Source organism: Perca flavescens, chromosome 2 (assembly GCF_004354835.1).
Source record: "Perca flavescens isolate YP-PL-M2 chromosome 2, PFLA_1.0, whole genome shotgun sequence".
Classification (NCBI taxonomy): domain Eukaryota; kingdom Metazoa; phylum Chordata; class Actinopteri; order Perciformes; family Percidae; genus Perca; species Perca flavescens.
In genome coordinates, this window is record NC_041332.1 from 28032435 (window position 1) to 28059486 (window position 27052).

The window sequence follows — 27052 nt, forward strand, 5'->3', positions numbered from 1 at the left end:
ATAAATAAGAAACACATCACACATTTATCCATGTCCTTTCTTGTGAAAAATCTTGAAATTCCTACGCATCAGAAAACTCTTTTCTGTTGGGCTTTTAAAACTACTCCAATAATGTGAAATTAAAGAATATTGTCAGCAATTAGCTCCTAAAAAGTTAACATTTTGGAGACACATGGTTTTTACCAAAGATGATAAAACTGATGTTTACATTCAGGTATGTATTTTACCTGTACTGAATATCCAAATTTGTAAGTACAAACCGTAGACACACTCAAAGAAATATACTGTACATTTTGGGAAAATTTGCGTATTCACTTAGAGTTAGATGAGAAGATCAACCCTCTTATATCTTTACAATAAAGTTTCTCTAATCATCAATATTTTTATATTCACAATGAATCAAATTACTATCAACTCACTTTTGGTTTTATGTCACGCAGCTTTACTGTTTTGTTTCACTCTTACTGCTCACATACCATCAGTCTTGGGCTGCTTTCACCAAAAAAGCTCTAAAAACTAACTGTACGCTTCCTGCTCAGCACCAAACAGCTAGAGCATTTAGCTAGCTTAACTAGATAAGCCAAATACATTTAAAATCTCACTCTCTGTCTGCTGGATGTGTAAATAAGCTACTGTCTGCCAACATGTTTACCATATCAACTTTATGAGCTGATAACATGTCTATGTTGTGTTACCGCTAGTTTAGCTTAGCATAAAGAAGCAGGGGGAAACAGCTAGCCTGGCTCTTTTCAAAGTTCAAAAATATGCTCTAAAGCTAAACCAACAGTTAGTGGTTCTATACGGAGATACATGCTATAACTATTTATTGGCAAATGACAGCCAGACGCAGTGACTTCCCAGAGTCCTGTCATCACGTGAGGTTGCCAGGCAACCAACGGATGCCCTAGTGAGCTTTAGAGCTGGTCGATCTATTTTTAACTTTGGACAGAGCCAAGGCTAGCTGTTTCCTCCTACTTCCAGTCTTTATGCTAAGCTAAGCTAACTGCCTCCCAGCTCTAGCTCCATACTTCACAAACATGAAGAAGAAGACATGCTTTATTAATCCCGGCAGGGGAAACAGTGAAGAGTGAGAGTGGTATTAGTCGTCTCATCTTACTCTATGCAACAAAGCAAACAAGTGTTTTTTTCCTAAAATATCTTACTATTCCTTTAATGGTGAGAATTTCGGTGAATATTAACTGGCCTGGTTATGTGAAGACAAAAATAAAAGATTCATAATCGCATATTTAAGTGAATTTCTTGATGTAGCGAAGTTTCAGATAAGCGATGACAAGGAATACGAACGTCATAACAGTCAGAGCCACATGATTCTCCCACAGTCCCCAGGTGGTGTACTCTATTCCCAGGTAGTCCAGATACTGCTCTCCTGTACATCTGAAATAACACATTTCAGATTTCTTTGGTTCATAAATGTTTTTCAACTGGAATGACGTCTGTGATTCTAAAAAAGTCAACTTCTAACATCTGGCACTGTGGACTAGCTAGACTTTGTCACAAAGTCAGTCATTTGTCACTAAAAACCAATAAGACCAGTAAGACACAACCAGAACACACACAGCATGCAGGTCTACTCACGTCAGGCCGACTGTGCTCACACTGCAGTTTGTCACTGTAGCCGAAATGTTGGTGTTTCGGATCACAGCCTCGTCACAGAACTTCAAACCCACAAACTCATTGATCTTCAAGGCCTGAACATAGACGGCATAGTCAAAGAATGCTGAGCAGATCAAAGTAAATATAGAAGATTAGACTCTAGACTAAGACTGCATGCTGAACTATGGCGATTAATGAAGAATATGGTCTGATTTTAAATAATAAACTCTGTAAGGAGGTGTTCACAGTCCTCTGACAGCGGACATTTTAACTGTACAACCAACTTGTGCTGCATGAGAGGCTTTCCGCCACATTATTTAGGCTTTAGGCAGTATTTAGGTACTCGTAGTTTGCAGACAGTGGCTCTGTTTGATATATGTGTGTCGGCCACAACAATCCAACATCTATCTGGCACTAACATTAATTACTATTCTGGGGTTTGGTTTCAAACTGTATGTTTCAAATGTTGTAAATATATTGGGTAAATCATGTCTATGTGCTGACATAATTGTTGGCTCAATTTGTGCTTAATCAGATGATGTGTACACAGTGTTTATATTAGCCTTCTTCCCATGGTGAGTATGCTGGTGAAGATGTGAACCATCAAAGCTGCATTAAATATTTTTTTTTTAGCATAAATTCCTTTCTCTTGAACTACAAACATATAGTTCTTACTATTACTTTTATTGCAGTTAATTCCTGTCAAAACCTTCCTTTTAATTGTAACTTACTGCAAGGCCGTAGCGAGGAATGCTGAAGTACTTCAGCCAAGACATCCAGTCCATGATGCTGGGTAGGTTCACCAGGAGACCTGAGAAAATCTAAAAACACAACAAAAACGGGAGCTCTTTTTCACAGCTTACATTTTGACATCACAGCAGGAAAATCTCAGGTGTGACTAATAACATTAGGGCGGCTGTGCCGCTGCGTCTCTCACCATCATGAAGACAAAGGTGATGGTCATAAGGATGTTGGCGAGAGCCACGACACTCTGGTCAGCTGAGATGGCCATGGTCATGGCTGTGGCCGTGTAGGCCACCAAAGTCACTGTCAGCGTGAAGACGAAAAAGGCTGCAGCAGTGGATTTGAGCCCTGAGTGGACACAGGCACACACTGTTATTAGAGAATAAATGCTGAGCTATCTGCATTTAAATACAGCATTTGATCTAGTGCTCAAAGATTGAAATCTCGAGTATTCTTACCAATCAGAAAGTAGACAATACAGCTGAAGATAACCGAGGTGATGGTGCGCAGAGTGATGTCAGACAGGATCTTAGAGAGGAAGTAGACAGACACTCTGTAGTAGCCACTGATGTACTCATGCCTGTCACAAGAAAACCCATGCAGAAATCAAATCCTAGCTCTACCCACACAAATCAAAGTTGATGTTGAACTATCCACATAGATGTCATAGTGATGTCAGTCTCCTGCAAGACTTCCTGACAGAGTACATACACAAACAGTTTCCTCTCGATGATGAAGAGCTCAGCTGCTGACACAGTGCTGAAACACTGGTTGGTAGTGATGAAGAAGAGGGCACCCATCCTGCAAGAAGAACAGATCACTACGTCTCTCTTAGGCTTTTATTGCAATTTGTATCTATAAGCACTGGTTCCAGGAATTCTACAGAGAGATGTGGTGTGGTCCATATGTACATACAGGGACTTAGAAGGTGACTTCACTATGGCCCTGCACCCAATTAAGCAGGGAGGGGTGAATAACTTGAGACATTTAAGCTGCATAAAGTGGTGTCTGCCATACTGCCTATGCATTGACCATGAAAATAATGACATCAGGTCATTATATTTCACTGAACCATGCACAGAAAAAAGGAGGGAGACCATTGAGATGTCTGACATGCTTCACTGGGCTTGGGAGTACCAGGTTGTGCACAATAAAACATGGTAAAAGGATTAGCCATGCAGGAACTGCTCTACATTTTACACTTCCTTATTAAAAGCTAGTGACTGCCTAAAAAAAACCTGACAAATTATTAGGAAACAATAATCAATATGTCTGTACTATATAGCCACGTAATATTCTAGATTAACAGAAATAATCTAAATATTATATCTGTGTGCACATTATAATATATGCACCGATTTGTTTTAGCAAGGAATAGCTTTAGATTGTGCATTACAAACATGCTGTTGACGCTACAGAAGTCAGCCCAGTTGCCGTAAATTCTTTTTAATAAATACAATTTTTAAGAGGGTCTATACCAAAAGGTCACATTTTTAACTTTATGATGCTTGCTCCCTGACAGAGTGAATGTCTGGGGATGGCGGTGGTTTAAGTGGTTAGTTATTATATAATTTATTATGTATTACTCTGGAATTAATGAGTCCAGGTCCTTCTCTTCTGCTAAAAAAAAGAAAATAATGTCTCAAAAAAATTTAATGCCTGAAAGAAGCCACATCTTAGTGTTTTGAGTCTTAAAAAATATTGAATTGTGTTCAGAATGATCTAAAAAACACAAACTACCAGAAATAATACAGAGGGTATGACCTCAGTAAATATATTAGGATTGATGTTAGGTTAGGATGTTATGTTAAAAAAAAAAAGAGGATTTCTGAGGACACGTGCAGTGTGTATTTCAGCAGGCCTCTCACCTGTTCTGAACACCACTCTGATCGTCTTTCACTCCGAAGAAAATGGCTCCTACGATGAGGGCGAGGAAAATGTTGACTCCCAGCTGCACAGACAAAAACATGTTTAATAGACACATTGACAACCATCTAAAAAGTCCTGTCCTTTTTGACAGAAAAGCCAGTGTTTCTAAGGGTCAGGGGTCAAGTAGACACCTTGCTCCTCCTCCACACCGGCCTATCTGAGAGAACAACCAGAACCTGTGGTGGGGGAGGATGATGGAAAAGAGTGAAAAAAGCGACACAAGTTTTAATCCTAACAATTTACAGATTATGACGGGACTAAGCGGTTCCCAGGGTGAAGGGATAAGCTAATAAGGTTGAGCCTTTTTCACCTCATTCCCCACAGTCCCTCATGTGAAAGGGGTGCAGTGGAGTGATAGGTCATGATGCCATCATGTGATGAGTCCCGGACCAGGGCCAAGGGGCTTTGGCCAGATATGATATCAGTTCAGATCCTGGACCAAAGAGGCAAGAGTGGGGTCACAATAGTCATCAAAGCCGATTACGGGCGCCCACGCCACCTAGAGCCCCTCTTGGAGGATTATTTTGACTTGTTTAGGGCCAATTAGCTGTTAATAATTCTTAAAGTGAGGAGACTTCTGACGCCATTTCGCCATGGGGTGACTAATGAGAGCATTATGTCTTGACCCCTCCAAAGTGCTGTCTGTGCATCCTGTTCATGATGATGCTGATCATGCTTTTCACTCTTTGGAGTGTTTAAACAAAATAACATTTGTGATAGTGGCACACAATCATGTTTAAAACCTTTAACCTGAAAACTGAGACGTTAATTAAATATTTATCTGTCAGAGCTGTAGACTTGGAACTTGGACCTGAGTCGCACTAAAGTCTCAAAACGAAATTTACTTGCTTAACTTAGTTGAGACTTGATGGCAAAATACTGAGGTGACTTATAAATAATAATAAAATAATAAAATAAATAAATATAAAAAGAAAATGATGTGCTGTGCTGTGCATAGTTTTTGCCTTTTGGAGCATGACTTATTAAAGTTGTAACGGGGAAGCTATTGCTTAAACACTTGCAGATGTAGCGGCTGCAGCCAGAACAAAGTCAGAATAGAAAACATTTGACTGATCACTTTAAAATGAATTAGTCAATACATAAACAAGTAGCTTAAAAGTAACAGTTCAAAATTTTAGGAAATGCACTTATTCGCTTTTTGGTGAATTAGATGGGAAGATCAAAACCACTCTTATGTCTGAATGGTTGATATGAAGCTACAGCCAGCAGCCGGTTAACATAGTTTAGCATAAAGACTGGAACTGGGAAACAGCTAGCTTGGATCTGTTAAAAGGTAAAATAAAAAAAAAAATCTGCCTTCAAATGTTGGAAAACGCAAGTTGAAACTAATCCACAACAATTCCACAAGTAGGAAAAGTGAAGAGGAATTTATTAAAGAGACACTCTGTATATTTATTTCATGTTATTTGAATGTAATGTGACAACACATGGCTTTGAGTTTATGACTTGTCAAATTTTTACCATAAGATGATGTATTTTTGTGTTTTAACTGAGTAATGGGGATGTACCTGGGCCACAGATGTTTGTGGGTTCAGCATGAGGTTCTGAAAGGTTCTCTTAAGAACCCAGCGTAGCTGGTGGAAGAAGGAGCTGTTGTAGGTGATGGTGCGGGATTTTGAACATGAGATACACTTCTTATCCTGGACGATGCGGTCCAGCTCAGCTCTTGTGTCGCTGGAGTAGCTGCTGTTCCTGTATTCCTCTACCAAGCGCTCCTCAATGCTCTGCCTGGAGTCGCTGAGCTCTGCAAAGTCCATATCTTTGCATAGGAGACATAGAAGGATTAAGTACTTGAAATACTCTTTTACAATAGACACCAATAATCCCATAAAGCATTAGATTATTAAAAACATAATGGTGTGGACTTTTAACGTGGAATGGAAGAATAATTACCATATACAATACTATACTTTTACTACATAATGTACATTGCACAAACTATATCTCCAGAACTTTTTGCACAAACATCAACATCTTTGCACATCCTGCACTAAACCACATATCCTGGACTATTTACCTGTACATTGCACAGACTTTATCTCCTGAATTTGTTGCACATTCATCAACATCTTTGCTTTCTTAACAAGTATTGTTATATTGCACATTTGTTTATTTATGTTACCGTTTCTTTTACATTTATTTCCTTTTAATAATGTTTATGGTTATATATGCACCATCCAACAAGGCACATTCCTAGTAATTGTTACTTACTTGGCAATACATCATCTCCTCATTCTGATAAATTTGTCATTTTCTTGACAAGAGAGCCCGATGAACATCCACTTGCAGAATGTTAAAATGAATACCAAGAGGTTTTAAGTTGGTAAGTTTTTTTGTGGCACAGCAATCCCTTTCTTTATGTGTTAAATGCCTATTTGACCAGCACCTGACTGAATTATACAATGGCTTCCTTGTTATATTCAACTTTTTTTAATTATTGTTATTTCTTTTTTACCTTTATTTATTCAGGGAAGGTTCGCTGAGAGGAAGCCTCTCTTTTGCAGGAACGCCCTGATCACATTCACACAGTTCCACATTCATACCTGGAAGCTACCCAGTATAATCACAGTCTGATCTGCTGGCCACTGAGCAGCTCCACTGCCCCACTTTGAACTGTAATATTTATTTTTCTATTTAGTCTGTTTTATTTTTACTCTTTCAATATGTAATCTATGTGTCCTTATATTTCCTTATGCTTTTTTTATATCAACTCTAAATTAATTTTATGTAAATTACCTTGTTGGAAGGTGCTATATAAATAAAGTTTAAGCTTTCTGAACTAGTAAATAAAGGCTGTTCTAAATCTATAAACACAAAAAGTAAAACAGACAGTTCAGTCTAGTTACATTAGAAAAGCTTCAAGTAAATATGAGGGGGTAAAACACCTACATGTTATATGTTAACTTGAATTTGTACAAAAGAAATGTGTCTACATGTTTACAAATCCTTCCTATTATGAAGACAGACATTTGTTGCTTAAGACATCATCTTGACAGTGGCATTCATGGAGGGATTTATAAATGGCGTTACCTTCAGAGCAAGGCACTTTGGTCATGGTTGTAGCGGTGGAGTCTCCATTGATAACATCCAGAAAGAAGTCAGCTGGGTTGTTGTGGGGCTCGCAGGGATAGCCTGGAACACAGATCAGAATGATCCATGTTTCATATCAATACAAGTCCAATGTTTTATGAAGACTATTTTATGTTCTGATTTATTTATTGCCATATAAGTATTAAACACAACCACCTAGATTTATTTCCAGGTGACATCAGGAACAATATAAAGATGGTATCTTGTGGTGATAATAAGTTTCCACCTACTCACCAATGTTGGCGAAGTAGTCCAAAGCGTTTGACGCTGGTCCGTGGTACACCATTTTACCACCAACCAGCAGAGTCAGAGTGTCAAACAGTCTGTAGATGGAATATCGTGGTTGGTGGATGGACATAATTATGGTTCTTCCATGACCGGCCATTCTGAAAAGACACATAGTAAAGATATATTTTAATAGTGAATACAAAAAAGATGCCTTCTAATTGCAAAAACAAATTTTTACTTTTCATTTTTTAATGAAATTCAAGATTTACAGCTAAAACAAAAACTCTTCCAATGCCTACTTTTTACTTCTTTGTTTCATTATATTCAATTAATAGTTACAAATTAGCATATTCTATGTTTCCTTTTTTTTAAAACTGTATCAATTATTTAATGATATTTAAACACTGTAAAAGTCTAAAATAATTAGTAATTGTGGCACACTCCACACTGTAGGTCTGTGACATTATCTTTTATAAATTTGTGGGAATAATGAACAATTTGTCATTGATTAAACAGGCACATTCATTACATTGTTTGATCAATACACCAATAGGCTAATGTGTATTTCAACGTAATTACATTTAATATCAAGTTCTGCAATTTGGAAATGGTTTAAGTCCAAAGAGGCAGCTCTTTGTTTAATAAAATGATAAATGATAAATTAAATAAATAAATAAAAAAAAAAGTATTACAGTAGATACTAAATGCAATCTTAATCAAATATGTTTTTAGTGTTAAATAACATTTTAATGGATACAGGGGTGGTTTTGGGGAACGGACAGAGCTGGAGTATCAACTCTGAACATAACATATTATAAAGTCAGAGGAATGGCAGAGGAGCTTTTTTATTACCTTTTCAGCAACAGCAGGACAGAGTTAGCAGTGCTGGCGTCCAGTCCCGTGGTCGGTTCATCCAGAAAGAGAACGGAAGGATCAATAATCAGCTCCATGCCGATGTTTGTCCTCTTCCTCTCTCCTCCAGAGATTCCCCGGGTCAGTTGTGTGCCCACCTGAGGGAAACACCCACACCAGTCCGTCCTGACTCTTACCTGATGTCTTGAGGGTTAGATAAGTAATTGGGACATGTGTGTATATTTACCTTGGAGTCTGCCACCTTGGTGAGACCCAGTTCATTAATGAGGTGATTGACACGAGCCTCCTTCTCACTTTGAGGCACCGAGCTGGGCAGCCGCAGTGCTGCAGAAAAACGCAGATTCTCCCTCACAGTCAGGGTGCCCATGACCACATCTTCCTATGAGGGGAGACAAGACCTTGAGGTCAAAGGTCAGAGCCAGAGAAGATAATTTGTTTTGTAGTCTACATTGCCACAGACCTGTAATGCATGTTGACCTTGCAGAGTTTAGAAACTAGCAAACCCTGTATTTAAAACTGCTATAATCAATATTTTTTATATTAACAAGGGCTCAATCACCCAACTCTGCAGTTCTCCTCAGATTTACGGAGCTTTTTAGTGTCTTTCGGCACATGTTTGGGGTTTTACAGCCCAGAACTTTACTGTTTGGATTCACTCTCACAGCTCTCATCAGCGTAGTTTCCAGGCAGCTGTCTTCAGTGAAAAAGCTCTGATAAACAGAGTGTACACTACCTGTTCAGCACCAAACACCAGACAGACAAAGTTAGCAGACAAGCTGGTGAACATAGTGGAGCATTTAGCAGCTAAAGAGCCAAATATTTGTCACACAAGTGGCCAAAAAAAATCAGTTCATGCAGGTTTAAGTAATTAAAAGGATTCAAATGCACCTGAACCACATAGCCAGAGAGGCACTTGAAGTTTGGAGGCTGTGGTGCTTTGTCAATGAGTACTTCTCCTGAGAGACCTGAAGGATCCTTTCTTGCAGCCAGAATATCCAAGAATCTTTCGGACAAAAACAAAACATAAACAATACTCAATAAATGTGTCTACAACAAATGCAGGTGACTATTTGGAATATTTTTTTTCTTAGAGAACAGTGTGATACTCACGAAGATTTTCCACTTCCAGTCGGTCCGAGAATAGCATTGAGGCCAGGTTTCATAATCCCACTGCAAGACAATAACACAGAACTCTCTGTTACCAATTCAATTAAAGGCAAAGATTGGGTTACTTTTAAATGGTTTGCATTCATAATCTAAGATTTGCACTTCACTGTTTCAGTTTTACAATACAATTGTGAGGAGTGAGAAAAGAAAGTGGATTAATGTCATTTTTTTTTTTTTTGGACATTAATTAAACACTTTTTCCATATAGCACTTTTTCTAAATTAATTTTCTCTCATCCTAAATAGAATAATGTTCATGAAAGACTTTTGCAGGTGTTACAGATCTTATAAATATTTCTTGAAAGCTGCATACACAAAACAAATCTGTACTGAAAAAGGCAAATCCTTTGACTTCAGAGAGAAAAGTTACACAAAAGCAGCAGAAAGAGTCACTCGTTTAAAACGGAATTAAAAGACTTGAATAAAAGCCTGGCAGTGTATTTAATTCGTTTCCCTGGCAGACTGCTCTTTGGTGCATTAGAGAGATTATATGCAAGAAACCATGCCTAATATCATATAATTAACACTGAGAAAGGAAAAGGCCCAAAAACTTGTGTGAAATGATACATTCTTCCATGGGAAATGTCAGCTGTATTTAATACCATCAGAAAGAAACCAATGTAAGAGTCTATTCACTATTGTTCTGCTTTGGACAAGGATACACTGAGCCATACTGGATTCACTGTAACACGGTCTTCAAAATCAAGACCTGTATATTTTTATATTTAGCCAAAAATAATCAATTGAGCTATGTGTTTTCGAAAGTTAAAAATATTTGTTGGTCTTGTTTGCTAAGAAAATGCTTGTGCTTAATCTGAAGCAGTGTTGAGTGCGTGTAAATTAGAATAGTTAAGCAGCAATCTGTAAAACCATATCAACAACAATACATACTGAACTCTGTGAGTAAATGATTAGAGAAAACAACAATAGATCTCTATGTAAATGTGAGTCTTGTTTTTCTGAAACAGTCGCAGCATTTCTGTGTGAGTGATGAGAAAAGAGAAAGACAAGCATGTAAAGAGACAGATACAACTGACAAAGACAAACAGATAAAGAGGGTGTAATTGTTCAAACTGACTTGAGGTCAGCCAGTATTTCGTTGGGACTGGTTTTCCTTTTGCAGAAGAAGCCGCTCTTCAGCTGCACTTTGTACTCGATGTTGTGGAAGCTGACGGTGGAGCCACACAGCTGCTGGTTGTGGTCCTCAGCTGGGGCCGTCCCGTTGGTGCTGATATCTTCTATCATTGCAATGTTGATGTGATTGGCTCTCTCCATCATCCTGTCTAATGACAGTGATCAATCTTGTACTGATTTGTTACCTACTGATGTGGTGCAAAACAATATAGACAAAATGTATCTCAGGTTTTCATGCACAGCAAACATCATATAGTGTATGTATGGGTACTGTTTATGACATTTAATATTGACCAAAGGACGGATGGGTTAAAGTATCACCTCAGCAAAAAAAAAAATCCTGGGGGAAACCCTGTATCTACAACATGTGGTTTACAATTTTAAACCAGCTATTGCACACGCACCACTGGTTTTGGCACAAACCCAAATAGGAAAATAATGCAATTAATTATTACCAATTTTTCAACATCCAAATAGTTTTCCCATGGGAAAAAATATGTTGTGCGATTGTAAAATGTGTACATGTTCATAGACATGTCTCCTTAAAGGGAGTAAGGTTAAAAATATGTTTAACTATTTTTGGTAACACTTTAAAGGGAAATATACTTATTCTACTGAAGACATCCATCACTCAGTGTTTACTATGGTATGTTTATCGCTGCTCCTCAGCAGCGCGTGCACACACACACACACAGACACACACACACACACACACACACACACACACACACACACACACACACACACACACACACACACACACACACACACACACACACACACACACACACACACACACACACACACACACACACACACACACACACACACACACACACACACACACACACACACACACACACACACACACACACACACACACACACACACACACACGGACACTTCAACATGTAGACTGCAGGAGCCAGGGATCGAACAGGGATCTGATTAGTGGACCACTGCTCTACCTCCTGAGCCACAGCCGCCTTCATTTCAAACAACTGTATCTCTAAATTAATAACACTGATCGAAGCATGTACAATATTCCTTTCATTTAATTGTTTTAAAGAGGCTGTGAAGTGAAATCCAAATGAAATAACTTATCTATTTAAAGTATAGCCTATTTGACAAACCTGATGTTAATTGTCATTAACATCAGAAAAAGACCGTCTAGCATCTTTAAATGTTATATCCTTAGAGGAGATGGGATATTTGTGCCAGTAATTTAGCTCCCATTTATTTAATGAATTAAAGACTATGGAGAAGGACAGACCAGTAAAGAAAAAGCTGCCCATCAGCACCAAACAGTGTGATTAGAAAACAAACAGAGCTATTTTAACCAGAAATAAAATACAGTATGTCTGTGTCCAGGATATAGTTTACAAAATAGAACCAATTTGTATATTTCTGTGAGGAATTCTATGATTTGAGGTTGTAAGTTTAAACAGACTTACAAATAGACTTTGTAGATCTCACATCGCTTCATAAATAAAAACATACACAAAAGAAAAGTTTTGATGAATGACAAATGAGTTCTCATACAACTATGCAGAATATGTAATACTCAGAAGACAAGGTATCAATTCCTTTGAACAATGCTGTGGCCTTGTAATTTTATTTTCCCCATTATAGGTGAACATGGCATAGTTAAAAATGTAGGGCCTCAGTGTCAGTATGTTAGATCCTTAAATAAGATTCTGTGGCATATGTGGCCTTATATAACCATGTTTTTTGTGTAAAGAATGGCCACTGATGTTGTATTTGAAAGACAAAATTAAGAACGTATAGTACATTCATGGCTGTTTTCTTTGTTTCAAGCACAGTTTTTGTTTTTACAGTGAAAAAGAGTACAAGTAGCATACCGTAACTGTAAGGCTACTAGTATTTTTCCTAACCAAACCAGACAAACACTAACCAATAAAACCCACACACAGGACCCATGACTTCTTGATTTCTAAAGCCTGGCTACAGCACGGATTCTCACACTACTTGCTTTTAATATACATCGTTGTGGATTTGAAGCACTAAAAGGGCTTTAAACATGAAATAGTACATTTTTAGGAACTATTTCCTCTTGATCAATGCTTAATTACCAATTCTTGCAAAACCGAAAATTTAAATTAATAAATCAATCATTGCAGAAATCCTCTGAAAATGATCACCACCATGATATTGTTGCAAAGTAATGAAAAGTTTTGTTGCAGTGACTTACCCTGTTGGGAGACTGCGAGAGGGCTCCTGGTACGGAGATCCTGCTGCACACTGACAGAGCAGAGAGACTGCAGGCTGACTAACATCAGCTCATGACAGCAGGGACAGGTGTCTCACCATTCAGCCACACTCTCCGCTCACATCCCACAAGCTGCAAGGCGGTTTAACCCTTTATTCACCACTCAAAAAGACATCAAGGATTTAATGGGAAACCTTTTCTCACATCAGGAAATGTGCTACAGTGGTGCAATTTATCACAGTGAACATCAAGCTTGCCTTACTTTTGAGTTACATTATCATTGCATGGTAGAGCAGAGCAGACCTTTGAATATGTTTGAACATAAACCAATATAAACGCACTGTGATGGAATACACAAGTTGTTTCAGACATTTGCTAATTTACTTTCGAATTGTAGTCTCTACAAATGCATGGAAATCAATAACTGCCTGGATGGAAAAACACACACAAACTCTCAAATACAGCACAATGGCATGCAAAAAATGTTAGCTGTCACGTAAGCTCCTGTATATTTTTATTTTGTAGTTAAAGGGCTATGCAAAATTAAAAAAAATTTAAATAAAAATGTGAGGAATTTCTTATATCAATGGCTGCTATACAATATGGTCTCTATCCTTCAGATTAATAGCCTGTTAATGATACTTTAAGTAAATTTTGCTGATAATACTTACAAAGTGCAGGACATTTACTTGTGTTTACTTGAATGTTTTCAAAGTATAGTACTGCTACTTTTACTTAAGTAAAGGATCTTAATATTTCTTCCACCAATGGATATTGGTGTCGTCCTCAAAAATCCAGCGTCTGGCAGGCTCCATTATAAAAGTGACAACCATCAAATCAAACATTTCATGTATATTCCTTGATAAAATGGGCAAGAAGATAAATAGGTTTGACTATACATCAAATGTTAGTCATTTACATTCTGGTTTTAAGACTGACACTGTACAGTAAAATGTTTAAATGGTTAGTAAACATTACTACATAAAGTAAATTTCAACAAAGACATCATTGTTTGATGTATAGTTTTTAATTGAAGTGTAACAAGCCATTCAGACCAAAACTATCACATGTCACATTTAGGTCCCAGATACAGATCTACAGCTGCAATGATAGTATTTTAAAAGGCAGTGAAACAAAATACAGTAAATAAAAACACACTTTGATAGAGAACTTTAACAGATGAGGTTTGTAAGGAGGACATGTTAATTATAAAGACTAGACATTGTAATAAATCAAGGTTTCACTCAATATGTGAGTTTGTATTTACAAAATTCTGTAAATGGTGATTGAGGACAAACTGATGGCTATACATCTGCAAATCTCAAAGATAGAACAATGATAAATATGAAGCGTTTCATTTATCTAGATTTAACAACCACAAAACAAAAGCTCAACAGTGAACAAAAACTGAACAGTGGATCTAATGGTTCAAGCACGTCTTACACTGGAAATACAGTATACCCACTCACTGAGGTCAGCCAAAACAACTTAATTACTCTTATACCCTGCTGGGATTGATATTTTTTTAGTCATGGAGGGCATTTAAGCAAACATTCACATTGTCAAAAATGGCTCTTAGCTGAACAATTCTATTGCATTAATTGCTTTCATATTTCTGAGTGACACATAAATGGTGTAAATGAGTTACAATCAAACGATGTAGCCTTACACAATACAAACACCTAAGCAAAGGTCCTGTACTTATGAAATATTCTGATATGAGACTTTCTTCAGACAAGTTATTAAATAATGATAACTATCAGTTTTCCAGATGTAGATAAATAGAGTTATTTACAAAACATAAACTGTACATTTCGGTACCCTTAACACTTCTTAGTGCCCTTACGAGACCTGTTCCAAATCAGTACAGATATTAACACTTAATTGAGAAGAAACATTAATATCCTATTATTTCTTTTATAAATGTCAGATTCAGCCACTGAAATGCTGCTCATATAAATAGAATTAAGCAATTCCATTAACACTAGTTCACTAGATCACAGAACATTTAGGGTTCATTTCACCAAACCATCAAGATTGTGCAATTGGACATCAATGCTCAATTCATCAATGGGATGCTTTGACCAAAAAGATGAACAGGAAACTCCAGAATTGGCATACGGTCATCAAGACCTTTTAGCTGATTTTGGTCATGATGCTTATAGTCCAGTTGTTTCAGAAGTTGTGACGTTTCTATGTACATTTTAGTAGCTTTTGTATTCTTATACAAGGGTTCAGTTAATTCCCATCAATTGACAAATAAGTGATGTTCAATTATTACAATTACCCCAGCGTTTTCTATGCTTGTAGTCCTATCCTTAACACAGAGAAATGGAGAGACTGTAGGCTTTAAAAAAACTGGTAAAATCCAGATGCACTATTTTCTTTTTTAAATTGTGACTTATCAACGTGAACTGTATTACAGAAGCCCTGAGAGGTATGCAAGCCTTATTTACATATTTTTTTCCATCTGTCTAAATATGTGTTCAGGCTAATTTGTTTGTTTGTTTGTTTGTTGTTGTTGTAATGCTTTATTTCGGCCACAAGAGGCTGAAGTGTACCACTACCCCATGTTCTGTTCTAAATACGACTCAAAGCATTCATGTTTTCTTATAGAACTTTTCCGTCGTGGCTTTCTTTTGGCTAGAAATTTATTTTAATCAGTGCTAATCTGTCATTAGCCAGTAATGGTATATAACTTGTTAACACACAATATGTACCTTGTGTTTAGTGAGTGCATGACGAAATTAAAACTCACCTGGCAGAAAAGTGAATTATTTCAGTCCTATTTAAAAAAACAGAGTAGTGGTGCACTTCAGCCTCTTGTGGCCAAAATGAGTATTACAACACTTTGAAACAAAAAATTTGCCTGATTTTCCACCCTACCTGTTTTCACATATGGGGGAAAAAATAAATATAAAAATGAAACTGAAAAAAGTTCTCAATTGTCTCTCAGGGCTTCTATACATTACAGCTAAATAGATAACAAATTATCTAAATGGCAGACAGTCAGGAATACGAGTCTTAAAATCATAGCTAATGTAGAGCAGGCTACATATACACAAGCGACGGCTTTCATGTCATCATGAAATCCTGTCTGCCACTCAAACACTTGTCAGCTTTTAGCACCTATAAGGTCATTGGCTTGCTGGTAGATAAAACCTTTATAAAAGAGGATGTTTTTCATTTAGTGCACATCATGAATTCACTGCCTCTTACTTCACAGAGGCTAATAAATATCATGCTTCTCTAAATAACATGTTGTAACGTTGTATTGTTGTTTGGACACACCTCACTTTTTATAATGTTTTCACAAGGGCACTGTTGTTCGATTGTATTGCACACATTAATTAGGTCCACAGACCGCAACCTTTTAATCCAACTGACTACGCCCAGCGACCACTGGAGACAACACTTCTGCTGAAGGAGAAACTTGTGTCCGAGCTCTTGTGCTTTCCCCAAGCACCAAAGGGCACCACGATAATTGTGCTATTGTCCTCTGAGCCATACTGAAGAGCCTGAGAGAGAAGAGGACCATAATAATAATTAAAAAAACATGAACATGTGCATAAAGGGCTGATTACTGGCTATTTGCTACTTGAACTCTTTAGACACAATTGTCTTAGACCTAAGATGACCTAATGCTCTAGGACCATATTGCATTGATCACCACTTAGAGGTCCTATATTTATGAGGGGTTATTTACCATTTAGGTCAAGCTATATTGGAACCATCCCAGCTTTGGGAGGTGTAGCAAATAGTTTCTTTTCTAGAAATACATATACTTGCAAGATTCATCAACAGTTAAAGAATAAAATACAGTAACGCTTGTTGCTACTGCATTCCGAGTTTATGATGGTTCAACTTTTTCAACGTGCTACCTCGGCTCGCTGTGTGACAATGGCAACCATAGAAAACACAGGGATGGAAACAATACAGAAGTTGATTTAGCTGGTGGCAACCACCCACTGTCTGAAAGCACCTTTATCATTTCAGGAACACTGAAATAATAATTATGAGTGGCGTGTGTATTTGTAATGTAGAGCAGGGGTCGGCAATCTAAGGCATGTGTGCCACCAAGGGCACACGGTACCTTAACCAATGGCACGCTGGCAATATGTGTGCAAGAGAGTTATTGATGTGTTGAAATCATGGTTGAAATGCTGAAGCACTCTCTCATCTGCATGCCACATTACAACGTTCACAGTTGCGCGACCTGTTATTTATGGTAGTTTGATTGACTTGTATCCCCACCATAGACCGTATAAAAACTATCCCCATCCGCATGCAGCAAAGAGCCACCCTACTCTGCCTCTGCTCTGATTGGCTAGGAAGCTACTAGTAACGCTGCTGGCGGAGCAGGCTCGGTAGCGGTGTGTCAGCAAGAGTGTGGATGTAATGACATAACACGTTTGGCAGTCATGGCAAGATACGGTGATGTGACTGTAAGACAGGAACTCTGTTGCTTGAAGCCAATGCCTGAAACAACAAAAGGTGAGGATGTTGCCAGGGTTTTTCTGGAGCATTTCGAGGAGCGAGGGACTGACATTAGCAAGATTTTTGTAGTGACGAGTCGACGACCGATGGTGCCCCCGCCATGGTCGGGTAACAGCGTGGAGCAGTCACATCAATCAAGGAACAAGTTGGTCACCCCACCATGAAACGTCACAATACACCAAGAAAATCTTTGTGCAAAAATGTCAAATTCAGATCTTAATGAGGTTATGGCTACAGTGGTGAAAGTTGTTAACTTCATAGCTAAGCGATCTGCTCTAACACAGAGTTATGTCTCTGCTGGAGGAAAGATATCCCTCTCCACACAGCAGTCAGGTGGCTAAGCTGCGGGAAAGCTTGATCAAGGCATGATCGCAGAACTTGCATCTTGTTTCAGGAACGTTGCATTGGTCTTTGGATCACCATATCTCTGAGAGCAGATATTCTCACATATGAAGAGCGTGCTCAGCCCCTCCCGCAGTCGTTTGACAACTGACCCCATCGAAGCTTGTGCGCAATTTAAAGTGACTAAGTAGGCTACGAACCCCAGATTCTGGAGCTCAGCAAAGAAAAGCAGGGCCAGCGATCACACTAACTGGTAGCCATCTGTTTAATGTAGCACATATGACTTTACATACAAGGGCTCCTCTGTCCCAGTCTATTTTCATCTCAGATGTGTTTTCATGGCAGCATTCTTGAATAGTGTTTGTTACACATAAGTCTCCCTTTGTGACATTTGCTGCCATTGCAACCTTTTTTGAAATGAAGGAATATCATTGCAAGCAGTATTAAGTATTGAGTGTATTGCTGACAACATGTATGATTCAACTCAGATGTGGATGTTTTATAAGCATGGTAGCATTATTGTATATATTGTATTGTTCTCATATTTCATTTGTTACTCTTAATTCTCCTGTTTTGACATTTACTGCCATTATAACTTGAGTGAAGTTTAAGATGATAAACAAGATTGGTATTATGTTGGTAAGATTAATGATTTCAACTCCGATGTGGATGTTTTCATAAAGGATGGCAGCCTTGTATCATACTCCAGATATAATTACAATGTCCTGATTATGGGAATAAATGTTATCAAATGTTGCTATGGAATAAAATTACAGATTCCCTGGATATTACATTTTGATGCAATTTCATAATTAAACTTAATGTTGACATGGCACACTGATAAACAAGACATTTTGAAAAGGACACTTTGTATCTAGAGAGCAACGTGCTTGTCCACAATACAGCCTTGGTGCAGGACATTACCAAACATAATGCCTGAAAGTATTTCAACAGTGTACATGCTACAAGTTTATCTCTCCATCAAATAATGAGTGTGATGATAGGCTAATCCATGTGGACACAGTTTTGGGATTTTGACTGACTAACAAAACATGCAAGCTTAAATTTTAACAAATATGTCAATCTTCCACAACTCAAAGATGCCTGCCAATAAACAACCTCCTTATGCAATTGGCGAGGCATCAAACCATGGCCATTCAAATCACAAAACACTCCTTTACATACATTGTGTGGTTTCACAATGGGTGCATTACAAGCCAAGTACGAACGTCTTACCTGGTCAGATATTCTCTGAGCTGCCTCCTTCGGGTCGTGGCACTGGTTTATAACATTGCAGATCTCCTGGCTATTCATGATGAAGTTAATGCCGTCTGTGGTCAGCGCCAGGAACGAGTCGTGGGCATGGTGCAACTGAGGAAAGTGCAAGAAATATTTAGAAACATTTCAAGCTTTTTGAAACTATTGTTCCACCAAGTAGCACTGAATTACTGTCATTTATAAGAGAAAAGAAAATAACCAAAACCTTAAAAAGGGGAAACTATGTTGATGCAAAAGCAGAGAACAAAAATCTAATCCAAAACAAATACCTAATTATTTAGTTTCTTCATAGACATGGTTATTCAGATGATAGGAGAACAGTTATACAAAATATATCCAGATGTGCAAAATTACTGTACTGTGCACATTCTGCTACAAGTCTGTGTTGCAATTATGCTGTGGTACATACACTATTAACCATAACAAAAAAATTAAATCTCTGCAGTTCGTGTTGAGAGGCTGAATTTGTCACTATACAAGGTCTTAATTTTGGGACAAATTATCAAGGACATAATTCAGTAAAACTCCTGTATAAATTAGACTGAAACACTTAGTGGACAAATGTATAAACTTACAGATATTCTCTTGGTCTCCGGCTCAGCAATGACCCCCGTGTTCTTCAGGTCAAAGTCTCCGATGCTGCGCGTCATGGCCAACCTGCCGTTGACGTTTGACTGTCCCAGACTATTCCAGGTAATAAAACCCCCACTTTTCTTTATCCTTGATTCAGGTGGAGAGGAACAGAGGTACACAAAGAAGTTTGTTAGTTTAGTGAGAAAGAGAAAGAGAAAAAAAATTGCTTTCTCATTACTGCAGATGCCAGCGAAAGGGTTCTGATGCTTTTTTGACTCAACAAAACCTACTAATCGGATTATGAAGACGCAGAAAAAAAATCTGGTATGTTGGGTTTTACTCAAGGGGGTATATTCAAATTTAAACAATCAACAGGGATAAGGAATACAATAAAGCCTAATTGTTTGTTTCCCATCCCGCCCTTTGATGGACAGTTAAGTAATAATAATACTAATAATATTTTTTATTTAAAGCGCTTTTCATGACACCCAAGGTCACTTCACAAACAATCATCTCATAAAAATAAAAATAGTAGCTGCTTTTAACCACTGGATGTTAATCTTCTCACAGATACGAGTTTAGTTACTCTCATTTGGGGAAAAACTATCAGTAGCAAAACTGTTTCTTAGAAGCCCTGCACTTCCACACAGGTGTTCTCATTTATTCTGATCTGCTCCAGTTTAAATGGGTTATTCTGGGAATTATGTGAGGTCACCAAAATCCTCGTACCAATAAGAAAGACAAAGTTGCTCTAACAGGCACAACAACCCTGCAAATGCAGCAGACAATCATCCCGTTATTTTTCTAAACTGACAATGTACCTCTCTTTCTCATCCCTCCTCTCAGGAGTGTGGTCAACAGTGAGTTTAAGGGCCTTGCCCTTGCGACACAGCATTGCACGGCTGTCACCCACACTGCCCACCACCAGCTCAATGCCGTCCCTCAGCAAGGCCACAGTGGAGGTGCTTCCTACATTCATCCCGGGTACTACAGAGACATAAAAGGAAACATCAGAGGTGGAACGTGCCATAAAAAAAAAGTCCACACAAAAAGTCAGTGTTCACAACAACCACATGGTGTATCTCACACTCTCACATTCACACATTAAAACATTAACACATGGGTGGGAAGTCATACAGTGGACTAGAGAGACACAGTAAACAATTGAATCACACATAAAGGTCGAACTGTTTAAACACAGAGTAGAGGTCCAGAGCAAATTTTAAAGCAGAGGTCTAAGGATGAAACTAAAAAATAATCAATGTTAACTGACACTTATCAGTGTCTAGTACTGATCTTAATATTCAAACAACACACACACACACACACACACACACACACACACACACACACACACACACACACTCATCTAAAAAAGAGAACTATTGTTCTTAATACATCCTGAAAGGGGTGGTTTGGTTAAATTCTATGTTTTGCATGCATTTATCTAGAGGTACAAATGTGAAAATTTCACCAAAGAGTTAAAAGGTGACCAACAGCATAGATACAAGTTTTCTGCCCGACAACGACAGTAATGAAAGTGATTTCAAATATAATTATTTGGTACTAACTTGGTAATTAATTCTCATTAATGCGGGCAAACTGCAAGATGCTATTTTAAAATTAAATTCAGCAACATGGTTCTAGTCAACTTTATGTGTCTGGAGAATATTTAACTACACAAACATTACAATTTAGTTCCTTAAGGGATGACACATGATGAAACAGCATTAAATGTCATTAAGTGGATTTATCAGCTGACATTTGTAGGTCTGCATTAGACCTTTCTCTCTCCAAAGAGATAAATGAGATGATTAGCTAGAATTTTTTAAGCTATGTGTAAACCTAATCTGCATATCAAACATGCTGCATCTCACGGACAAGATCTGTCACTGACAACATACATCTCATACAACTTGTCAAACGGAAGCACTGTCTCACAAGAAGCTTTGCATACACTTGGTGAGAGAAGAAAAGAAAGGGAAGAGGGAGCAGATTGAGAGAAAGATAGGGAACCTTCCAGTAGTCCAGGATTTAGGACCCGCTGGACTCTCCTTCAATATCTAGCCTCTCGTCATCCACATTGGTGCCAAGGGCCTCCAGCTCTTAGCTGGGTCAGCAGCTGCCGTAGATAACATGCACACACACACACACAGGCATATTGGGACATTTCACACAGCGTGGCCGATGTATGGCCACATTACAGGTATACTAGCCTTTACATCAACAGATAACCTTAATCAGACATACATATTAGGAGTGCACGATTCAGAAAATGTCACGATTCAATATTGATTTTTAGGTTCAATATTCAATTCAAAATCGATTCACAGTATATAAATGTAGTTACTTTTCCCATATGATTGCAGTAGACATACAATAAATACAAATTTTAAAATTGAATTGATTTTTTTGATTTCTATGAATCGATTTTGAATTGGTAGAGCTTGAATCGCGATTCGAATATGAATCGATTGTTTCGCACACCCCTAATACATATGCTGTTTGAGAAAAGTCAAGCTAATTTGTTATATAACTTTCTATATGACAAGGGCAAAGATGTAGACCACATGATTTATTGAGAGAAATGTTTTGCATTCATTTGTTTGAGCAGTGCTCAAATTACCCTTAATACCCGTGCTAAACAATGTACTTTGCAGATTGACAAAATATTAACAGATGGGTGACAAATTAAAGGAAAAAAAACATTTAGTGTCTTTGTAAAGTGTTGGACCACCACAAGACTTTAGAACAGCTTCAGTGGTTGTCGGCCTAGAATCCCTGGACCTCTACTGAAAGACATTCCCTTATTTAGGGTTTCTGATGGTGGTGGAGCGCACTGTAACGCACCAGTTCACAATCTTCCATTGGTGTTTAACTGGGTTGAGATCTGGTGACTGAAGATCATAGCGTATGATTCACACCTTTTTTATACTCATCAAAAACCATTCAGTGACTCCTCCTCATGGAAAGATAAACATTTGTTAGGTTTATCCACACAAGTACTCAGTTTTTCCTTTAATTTGTTGCCTTTCTGTATATGTAGATGAATGGTGAAGCATGAAGCACTAGTGTTTGCTCTACTTGTAGCTGGTTTATTGTTCATCAGTTAGTTAGTAACTTTGGGTTAAATGACAGACCTCTAACCAAAAGTGCTTGGGTCATGTCAGTTGGGAATCCAAGGTCTCAAAGCCTAGGTAGAATAAGTAAGTTAGGTTTTCGTAGAGAGAAGAAAAATAAAAAAGTGTCATTACATAAATACATGTGTGTATGCATATACACAGTATATCTATGGACATGTCACATGAAATAACGTACCATTTGGAGAGAAATGCAGGTGCCTTGCAAGAGCTTTGTCTATTTCAAGGAATGCCTTAGATAAAACTACTTCCAGATTGGACTCCTCTGCCACAAGGTCCCTGAGATAACAACCAAAAGACCACATTGATCAGTATATCAGCTACAAAAGGTTTGACTTTTATTTTGTTAATCAGTCAATTAATTTCCTGTGACGATCACTGGTATAGATATGTGATAACAGTATATTTATTGAATTCCTTACTTGATAAATTTCTCCATGTATTTTTCACAAAAGTCAGCTGCTTCTGGCCCACCGTGCCCATCAAACACAGCAAAGTAGAGGAGGCTGTCAGTCAATTGGGAGACCTGGAAGCGGTCTTCATTCTCCTTGCGTTGGCCGATGAGCGAGGCACAGCCTACCTTTGATAAGTTGACTTTGGGAATGGGCTTGCCATAGCGAATGCTGGAAGGCAGCAGAATGGGCTCATCAATACGATTGTCCCAGATGCCAAATGAATCCCAAGTAGTGGGTTGGCCACTGCTGTCTGCATCAAAGCGCGTGTTGCTGTGTCTTTTTCCTGAAGGGCTGTAAAGTTGTCTCCGGAAGATTGTGAACTGGAGGTGGCTGTCCTGCTGGAATGGGACTGGGACTGTGGCCATCTGTAAAAGACCACTACGTCCCACATGAAGACCACTGCACCTTGCCAGGCGCGCAAAGCAGGCAGCTGACATCACCTTGACAGCTCAAACACTGGAGAAGCACTGGATGCAGAGGTAGAGGGATCTGCTGTCCGAACAATGAAGAAAACTCTGTTAGACTGGAAGCAGAATTTAATGTCCCCTTACAAAAGACTTTGTTTGTTCAGGAGGGCCCCACAGGACCAGAATGTCTCAAATGTTGCAGCTATTGCCACTAGCTCTGTGCCATTTGCCTTAATGATCTCTTCAAACTAGAAATACCTTTACAAAAAAGTGCTTAACAGTGACCTAGTTAAGAAAAGATATGGGCTGGTTAGTTGATTGACAGAATTTAAGCTTTTCCCAAGCAATAAATGCTAAATATTCGCTCTTTTACCATTGTGTACATCCACTTTTTGCACCATACTAATAATTTTTATTGTTTATACTTTATCTGCACTCTCACACTTAATACTGCAACTGCTGCACAACAATTTCCCTCAGCATAAATAAAGTTCTAAGTGTTATATTAGAATTTGAGGCTTTTCTTTGACAAACTGATTATATTTGGGTTTTATTTTCTTTAGGCCCAGGCAATTGTGATAGAGATTTTCTGATATTTGACAAATTACATACAAAATAATCATAAGAATAATACAAAATTAAGACAGTTAGCTGCAGCCTAACTGGTCATGATTTCGCATCTTTAAAATCTGACTCCAAATAACCTTATTGCATAGGTATACCTGAAAAGGTTTGTCTTAATGATTGAAAATAAGCACTTTGTGTTGGTCCATTGATCATAATTAAAAACATTATGAAATCAACCTTGCTTTATTATGTGTCTGCAAACATTGCTCACATTTGGGAAATAAACATAATGTATACGATCAATATACGACCGTACTATCCAACAATATTCACAAAATGTAGCAGTAGCGTTAACGTTACTACATACAGATTTTTAAAGTAACGTTATGATTAACGTTAAGGTCAACGACGTTAACACATGAATGATGCAACTCTTGACAGTCATAAAGCTGCTTGCGCTAACAATATATCCCGATTACATAAACACAAGTGCCACACGGGGTGTGCACGAGTTTCAGTAAGAACATTTTAATCATCATAAATAGCATATCGCTACACATATCTTAGTTAAAAGAGCAGCTGGACAAACAAGTTAGTAGCTTTTCGTTTTGGGCGGCGTTAGCATTAACTAGCTAGCTAACTAGCTACATATCTTTAGCGGACAAGCTAGCTAGGTTGCCAGCATTAGCTAACTAGAAGTTCGCAGTTTGTCCAACATTACCGAGACCATACCCTTGACCTTTTTAGTGGTGTGTTAACTAAAATCATACCTTTGATGTTTAAGATTTATTAATACCCTTTAGTCCTCTATTGATTTCTGCAAAAGATCTCGCTAATGAACCGCTGCCCTCGTCTTGTCCCGATTTGTATCCTCCTCAATGTTATCAAATACGGCCTTTGACGTGGCCGCGTCAATCAGCATTCAGCAGCCTAGGAAAGTCTACGCCTCCTTTTACGCCCCACACACAGTGCAGATGATTGGTCCACGAAGCGATAAATGACAGCTGTATGCACCAATCACTAATCGGCAATTTTGGCATTTCGCTGCCAGTCAGATAAGCATTTAACTTGAGTCCAGTATGTTTACCCCAGAGCCATAGAGATACTATCACTCTGGTGTACCCTAATCCACCATAACCGCATACTAAATTGACCTCATAAGCACTTTGTGTTTGTCCATTGATCATAAGTAATCTCAGACAGCAGTTATTGGTGTCTGTGCTTTACAGTTCCTCAATTAAAATTAGAGCAATGTCTTGTTGCAGATGCCTCCTTAGGTTGTAAAAAAATAAACCATTGGTGATGTTGGATAAAAAACATACTTTTAGTTAAATGAACACTGTAGCTAGAAAAAAAACACTGAATCAATACCGATTGCATCACACCACACTTAATTAGCATTAGTCTGGCTCACACCTTCTCTAGCTTCTCAAGAATCATCAGGTCATGTCTGTCATTTAGCATACTGGAGAAGACTCATTGTCCCCACAGGAAAGGTAACTGTTGTTTCTGCTTTTTGGGGAGCCATCCCCTGTTGGGCAAGACTTGATTGAACAAAGGAAATGCATATCTCTGTAAAGTTGAATAGAATTGGCACTACCATGATAAACAACCTTTGTCTGTGATCTGGAGTAAACCTGAATTCAGAGGTGTGTCCTTATCCTGAGAGACTTTTCATTCAAGGAAACACCCATAATTCCACAGGAATATAATTCGGAAACAGAGGTGATTTCAGAGCTGCAAAACTGTGATCCCCACAAGGGAAGCAGGTTCTGCGGTCCGCTGTTTACAGTGTATTGTTTTGTCATGTCACAAGACTGTTTTTATGTAAATCCATCAAGGAGAAGCATGATTTCAGTCCGCTGTCAGCTGCAGTGTAACATTTGCACTTTGTCTTGTCATTTTCATCATGTTGTTTATTAAACCTTTTGCTTAATCTTTCAATTGGACCCAAGCCTCTCCTTCCTCCTCAGAAATCAAACGATCACGTCTTTTAGCTTTTCTTAACCCTCTCCGCTTTGGTAAACCCGATTAGATTATAAATCAAATCAACTTTGCGCTCTGCTGCTATTCGGACTCCATTCAGTTGACAACTCCTTTAAGTATTAAACTAAATGACATACAAATATTAATGATGCAATATTCAGTGGGAGTGAAAGCAAACATTCAGACGCACAAGGCGCAAGAGTACAAACAAAATTCAAATCAAGGTGCAAACATGTACAATAGTGCAATATTCAGGACTATACAAGACTGTTATAAAAGAATAGAAAAGTAAAAAAATAAATTAGAGTATATGAATAAGTGTAAAGTGTAAGTAGTGCAGTAGCAGTTTTTGAGTCCCGGATGATATTTACTGTATATATACAGAGTATACATACTACATTACTACATGTAGTAAGGTGCAAGTAGTCAGGCTATGGTGACCAGTAAAACGAGATAAGGTAGGAAGTAGGTCCGTGTACGTTTTGATAGTTGGTTTTTTCGTTTGAACCACAAAATAAAATAACGAGAAACCATGCTGTTTTTCGTTTGTCGTTTCAAACCAAAAACAAAGAAACGGTAAAAAAAATGAAACATACAATTTAAGCCATATAAACTTCCCACAACTTCAATATTTTACTACATATCATGAATGGTACTCCCAAAAGGTGTTATTTTAGATAGATTGTTGCTAGGCGATACGTCTTCGTGAATATTAACAACTCATTGCCGTCTATGAAGCGCGTTTTTTGAAATATCATGCACTGTGGATGATTCTGCC

At 38.1% G+C, this 27052-nt stretch overlaps 2 protein-coding genes across 6 annotated transcripts; both read right to left on the bottom strand.

Annotated features, from left to right (window-relative positions):
• Positions 1 to 1247: 1247 nt before the first annotated feature.
• Positions 1248 to 10943, bottom strand: abcg2d (ATP binding cassette subfamily G member 2 (JR blood group)). The gene is made up of 15 exons (XM_028604442.1): positions 10744 to 10943; positions 9610 to 9669; positions 9388 to 9502; positions 8726 to 8878; positions 8479 to 8636; positions 7633 to 7784; positions 7339 to 7440; positions 5817 to 6067; positions 4227 to 4309; positions 3070 to 3159; positions 2817 to 2938; positions 2552 to 2706; positions 2346 to 2435; positions 1597 to 1709; positions 1248 to 1395 (listed from the first exon to the last, which is right to left on the bottom strand). Exons 1-15 carry the CDS (start codon positions 10941 to 10943, stop codon positions 1248 to 1250), a joined length of 1992 nt encoding a protein of 663 aa, XP_028460243.1.
• Positions 10944 to 14037: 3094 nt separating this feature from the next.
• Positions 14038 to 25209, bottom strand: ppm1kb (protein phosphatase, Mg2+/Mn2+ dependent 1Kb). Of its 5 annotated transcripts, none has more exons than XM_028599475.1 (7): positions 25137 to 25209; positions 23282 to 23803; positions 23038 to 23138; positions 20541 to 20706; positions 19722 to 19866; positions 19105 to 19239; positions 14038 to 16547 (listed from the first exon to the last, which is right to left on the bottom strand). In XM_028599475.1, exons 2-7 carry the CDS (start codon positions 23749 to 23751, stop codon positions 16416 to 16418), a joined length of 1149 nt encoding a protein of 382 aa, XP_028455276.1. In that variant the 5' UTR covers positions 23752 to 23803; positions 25137 to 25209; the 3' UTR covers positions 14038 to 16415. The 5 variants fall into 5 exon arrangements, with proteins under 5 accessions (XP_028455276.1, XP_028455266.1, XP_028455259.1 ...); XM_028599465.1 differs by having other exon boundaries at positions 25085 to 25202; XM_028599458.1 differs by having other exon boundaries at positions 23282 to 23806; positions 25085 to 25202.
• Positions 25210 to 27052: the final 1843 nt, after the last annotated feature.